This window comes from Sinocyclocheilus rhinocerous, unplaced genomic scaffold (genome assembly GCF_001515625.1).
Source record: "Sinocyclocheilus rhinocerous isolate Xijiao unplaced genomic scaffold, SAMN03320098_v1.1 scaffold1609, whole genome shotgun sequence".
In the NCBI taxonomy this organism is placed as follows: domain Eukaryota; kingdom Metazoa; phylum Chordata; class Actinopteri; order Cypriniformes; family Cyprinidae; genus Sinocyclocheilus; species Sinocyclocheilus rhinocerous.
Window position 1 is genome coordinate 677057 of NW_015633539.1, and position 5948 is coordinate 683004.

The 5948-nt window shown below is 35.7% G+C and overlaps 1 protein-coding gene across 1 annotated transcript in view; it reads left to right on the forward strand.

Annotated features, from left to right (window-relative positions):
* Window positions 1-5348, forward strand: part of LOC107744330 (probable E3 ubiquitin-protein ligase DTX2) — a 19422-nt gene extending 14074 nt beyond the window's left edge. Inside the window, exons 4-8 of the mRNA XM_016557910.1 lie at window positions 1634-1701; window positions 2030-2191; window positions 2958-3119; window positions 3378-3467; window positions 5041-5348. Coding sequence (XP_016413396.1) covers window positions 1634-1701; window positions 2030-2191; window positions 2958-3119; window positions 3378-3467; window positions 5041-5262 — 704 coding nt within the window. The 3' untranslated portion in view covers window positions 5263-5348. The remainder of the gene's footprint in view (window positions 1-1633; window positions 1702-2029; window positions 2192-2957; window positions 3120-3377; window positions 3468-5040) is intronic.
* The last annotated feature ends 600 nt before the right edge of the window (window positions 5349-5948 follow it).

Below are 5948 nucleotides of genomic sequence, written 5' to 3' on the forward strand. Positions count from 1 at the left end.
TTTTTTTTAAAGCATAGGCAAAATTCCTCTTGCAGTGTTCTGTAGGCTGCTGATTTTTGCTCGTGTTATTCAGCTGCAACAGAATGCTTTGTAAAAAGACAGAATAAATGTTTGACATCTAAATGTTTGACTGAATTTTTTTTATATTGGATTTTTTATCTTATTGGAATCGAAACTAGGAATCGATAAGAATCGGAATCGATAAGCGGAATCGGAATCGATAAAATTCAAACGATACCCAACCCTACTGACAACTCTAAAAACTAACACCAGGATGTGTAATCTGAACGGTGTGTGCTTTTATACGGTATGTAAAAAGCTGATAAGTATCAAAAATTAACTGTTTAAGAAAAGCCGTTTATATAACAAATATTTCTGACTCTAAATTCTGATTGGATGAGCCACCTTCAGAGCCTTTGTAAAATGACTGATAAATGCACATGTTCACATTATTTGAGTTCCTGCACTAATAAACTGTTACTTATCAAATTGTTTATTATTATTATTAGTTGTATTAGTATATTTAATTATAAAATTAAACAATTTATTTTTAAATAAGTGGGAGGAAAAACTATGTTTCAGTGCTTTTACAAGTGAACACAAAGTTTCTTGGGGGAATTCAAAAGTTTTGTGAGTGACCTCAAAAGCATTGAAATTTTCCCCCCCATCATCGTATCCCCTTAGGGACTGATGTGCAAAAAATAAAGAGTTTTAATTGGTTTTGCTTAAACTTTTCTAGGGGAAATTTCATAAATGGTTTAATGTGTTTACACGAGCTTATATGTGTCAGCGTATAATCAGTGTACGATAATACATAAAAATTAAAGCAAACTCTGATTCAGGAAGTCTAGAGCAAGCATTATTGCCTTAGCTATTTGTTTTTGTTACTTGGAAATACACTGGAAACGGATGTCATAGCATGTCTAACTGCTTCCTACCAAAACACATTTCCAGAATGTAATTGGTCATAGAAACCAAAACAAACATGACATTTTGCATTAATGATACAATAGGAGTTTATTTTCAAATAAACATTATTTTAAGTATCTGCATAATGCACAAATAGTCAAAGTGTTTATAGCTGTGAATAATTAATTATATATTTATATATATATATATATATATATATATATAAAAATCTGAATGTTGACTTCAGAGAGCATTCATATTGTAAAGGGAAGTTAATTGGATGTTAAATAACCCATGAAATGGCTTGAAACATGAACTATGAAAGTCTGAATGTTGACTTCAGAGAGCATTCATATTGTAAAGGGAAGTTAATTGGATGTTAAATAACCCATGAAATGGCTTGAAACATGAACTTTGGGTGGGACATACTAATTATTAAAAAAAAAAAAAATCCAATTGGTTTTTGTTGAGTCACAGCCATGTTCAATAATTTGTCTCTTATAGGTGTTATTAGAAGGAACGATTCATTTGATTGGCCAAAAATCTGTGTAGTACATGAATCATTAATAACCGAACACACGGCCTAGCTGACAGACATATATGACTCTACAAGCCACAACACTGTAATTTAAGCTTTCAAGGCGTCTTTAACTAAATGTAATCATGTCATAACATTTGATTTTGAGTGCCAGTTATTGGACTCGTGTCTTATTTATGTTCTTAGCACCAGCTCAGAAACCAGAAGAAGTCATTAAGAAATACATGGAGGAAGTGCCCGTGGTCCCAGATGAGGTATATTTAAAGTTTACAGTCCAATAACACTTTTTGTACTAGCATAAATGGGTGAATTTCACCAGTCAATGATGAGGTTTTACCCCATAATTAAATGGAATGTAATTTTCGCTTAAAGAAAATAATGCCCATTTATGGACACTTTTTACATTTATTTTCATGACTATTATGCAGTTTTTCCTATGTAATAATGCAGAAATCTTACTGGTCCTAATATATAACCTGTACACATTTTTATGCCATTCACCTATATGTTCAAAGCTTCTTCTGGAAATATTATCCATGTCCTACCCTATGAGATGTGTGACATCTGGCTGTGTGCTTTCAGGACTGTATTATCTGTATGGAGCGCCTGTCCTGCCCGTCTGGTTATGAGGTCCCAGCTGAGTGCTCTCAGTCTCTTCAGCCCAACACCGTGGGCAAACTCACAAAATGTGGTCACACTTTCCACATGCTCTGCATGTTGGCCATGTACAACAATGGAACCAAGGTGTGCAATACCTTACCAACACGGATTTGGGAACTAATTAAATAAAGCAATTATTTTAGTTGTATGCAACTAATTTGCATAACTATTGTAGGATAATTCCTGGAACGCATTATAGATTGGTACAGTTAATACCCAAAATAGGTTTGAAATGTGAGTTTGGAGTAAATTATGACACATCAAAAATACAGTAATACTGTAAAATATTACAATTGTTACAATGCTACAATTTAATATAACTGTTATCTATTTGAATATTTTAAAATGTAATTTATTCCTGTGATGGAGCTGAATTCTCAGCATCATTACTCCAGTCTTCAGTGTCACATAATTCTTTAGAAATCATTTTATGCTGATTTGGTGCTCAAGAAACATTCTTATTATCAATGTTGAAAACAGAGGTGCTGCTTATTATTTTTGTGGTAACCGTGATACATTTTGAATAGAAAGTTAATTTATTTGAAATAGGAGTCTTTTATAACATTATAAATGTCCTCACTGTCACTGTTGATCAACTGAATGAGTCATTGTTGAATAAAAGTATTAATTTCATAAAAAAATAATAAAAAAAATACAAAAACACTTATTGACCTTTTGAACATCGTTGTATATAATACATATCTGGAATTACTCCAAAAATGACAATATAGGTTCATGCAATTACAAGAATTACTTGATTTTCTTAGTTCCCAAATACATATTTTCATGTAAACCATTCCTTTCAGCTGAACTCATTTTCTCTCACTTATCACATTTCGTCACACCACAGGATGGGAGTCTGCAGTGCCCCTCATGTAAGACAATCTACGGAGAGAAGACCGGTACCCAACCAAAGGGCAAGATGGAGATTTACAGTATCCCTCAGTCTTTGCCTGGACACCCAGACTGCGGCACAATACAAATCATTTACAACATCCCGCCCGGAATACAGGTCTGACTTGGCAAGCTGATATATATTTATTTGCACCATGATTAAATTTTATTCTTTAGGAGAGGTAAATAAATTAACTGAAAGAAGTGCTAGTGGTCCATATGAACCAGCCAAATTTTTTCACATGGTAGACTGACATCAGCATCCAACTGTGTTTGTTAGGAGCATAATTGACTCATTCCTTTGTGTGGAAATATGTTTGTCCTTGCCTCGGCCCGCACTAAGCACTCATCATCTTAATGCACTCTATGTCTGCAGGGTCCTGAGCACCCAAACCCTGGGCAGCCGTATTCGTGCAGAGGATTCCCTCGCTTCTGTTTCCTTCCTGACAATGACAAAGGAAGAAAGGTAATGGAGGGAATTGACCCAGTTCAAATAAAGATTTATGCCATGCTCATTTGTCAGAATATTGAATCACTAGCCCCTTTCACACATTAAACCTGTTAAATTACTGTTCAGTTGCTGAATTAACTGTTCCAGTACTACGTGTTACACAAGCATTGGCTTTCCGTGCTACCATTCACACACTGACACCAACATGCCATTAAAATGTCATTGCGTGTAAAAAATATAGCAGGCTAGTACTAGTTTGAAAAAATAAAAATAAAATAAATGGCCAGGCGGTAGAGATTTAGATTTGAATGGCCTGTGCATGTATTGTTGTTTATGTTTATAAATAAATAAATGTAGATGGTGGTGGTCACATAAAAAAAGGTCCATGTCAATAGTGAAGTGATGCACAAAGCACCACTCGCACAGAAGTCCCTTTCAAACCAATCAGCTTTTCTGTTGGTGAATGCGGGAAATTCATGTGAAAAGCTTGAACTTGATGCAAAATCAGTGCGGTGAAATGTTTTGCCTTGCGCAAAAATCTTAATTGCAGAGATTCCTATTAAAATTAGCTTATATTAATTTTAATTTTTAATGTATTTTACATTTATAATTTTAAATCACTAATTCTCTGAACTTTATCACACATATTCTCACAAATTTTTTTTTTAATCAAATGTTAACTTTTCTGTACAAATAAAATATGCAATAATGACTCCAAATTATAGAGTTAATTATACAAGAAACTCTTAGACAACAATAAATTGATAAACACTGGATAAAGATGCATTTACTGAATGTCATTTTCAACCCATTCTTAACTAGTCATTCTTGCGGTATTCAACAAAAACCTCATCTGTGTTTGTAGTTGAACAAGTTGACAAGCTGAATTTGCAAATGTCACAGAAAAATACACATTTAAAGGGATAGTGCATCATTTACTCACCCTCGTGTTGTTCCAAACACATCTGCCTGTTCCAGACTTCCATTTATCTTCGGAACACAAATGAAGATATTTTTTTAAAGAATCACATCCTTTTTCTCCCTCCATTAAAAGCAAGTCTAGGTAATCAACATTTTCAAGCTTCAAAAAGTACATAAAGACCTTGTAAAATTAAGTTATGAATCGGGCCGTTTTAAATTATATACTATCACTTTATGTACTGTTTAAAGCTTGAAAATGTTGATTACCTAGACTTTCAATGAATGAACACAAGTGATGAGAGAATATTAAAAATATCTTCATTTGTGTTCCAACGATGAACAGAAGTCTTACGGGTTTGAGACGACAGAAAATTGCTTTTGCAAGGTCTAAAAATGCATATGCACAATCAGAAATGGCCCATAGGGAAAGTGGCCTGTCTTTGTTATTTAGCCCTGTATGTTCACATATTTATGGGCTAGTTGTGTCAGTTTCTTCAGAAACTTTGTCTGAAATTCCCTAGAATCCTCCACTTATATCAGAGCATCCTAACCTCATAAAGGTCTTGATCGTTGCGCAGCGCTGTGGTTTGCATTTCCCTCTGTGAGCAAACCGCATCCTCTGTTTACTTTATAACTGAGGGTCCTGATTATCTCCAACCGTCTCCAGGTGCTGGAGCTGCTGAAAGTGGCGTGGACACGGCGCCTCATCTTCACCGTGGGCACTTCCAGCACCACAGGGGAGCCGGACACCGTCATATGGAACGAGATCCACCACAAGACGGAAATGATGTCCAACGTCTCCGGCCACGGTTACCCCGACCCCAACTACCTGGACAATGTGCTATCAGAGCTGGCGTCACAGGGCGTGACGGAGGACTGCCTGAAATGAGACCCTCAGTGCCAGGGGGCTCAAGGTGCAGCCATGTGAACCGGACTGTCCCATCTACTGTAGATCTAATAAAACTTGATGAAAAGGGAAAACTAGAGTTACGCTGTTGGTTTGATGTATGCGAATGTAGTTAAATGCAGCGTTCCTCATCCATTTCCACTCTTCGGCTGAGTCTAGAATATTAACGCACATGTAGGGTCACTGCTTTACTTTTTCCGTATTGTAAGGCAGCTACAGATGGTTCTGCGGGAATGGCACGGTTTAATGTTTTAGATTGGTGCCCAAATCTCATACCAGGAGGAAACTCGCCAATTCAGGCATCCATCTCAACACATGATTCATCATAGGGGCTATTATGTCCTTCCTGACGTACTACATTACAGTAGAGCATCTGCGACTATGATCATTGTACTATTGCTGGGAATCAAGCATACGTTATTTCTTTAAAAGCAGTACGAAAACAGTAAAAATTGCACATCAATGCAAGTCATAAATCTTTACCAGTACTGTGAAATGTACTGCTACAGAAATGAAAGGCACTTTTACAGAATTTGCAGCTGTTGGTTCATTGTTTAAATTTTTTTTTTTTTTTTGTGGTTTTCAAGTCAGATTTGTTGATGGTGTTCACTTGCTGCTATTACTTTTTCCTTTTTTTATTATTTACAATCATGAGGACTTAAAGGGAT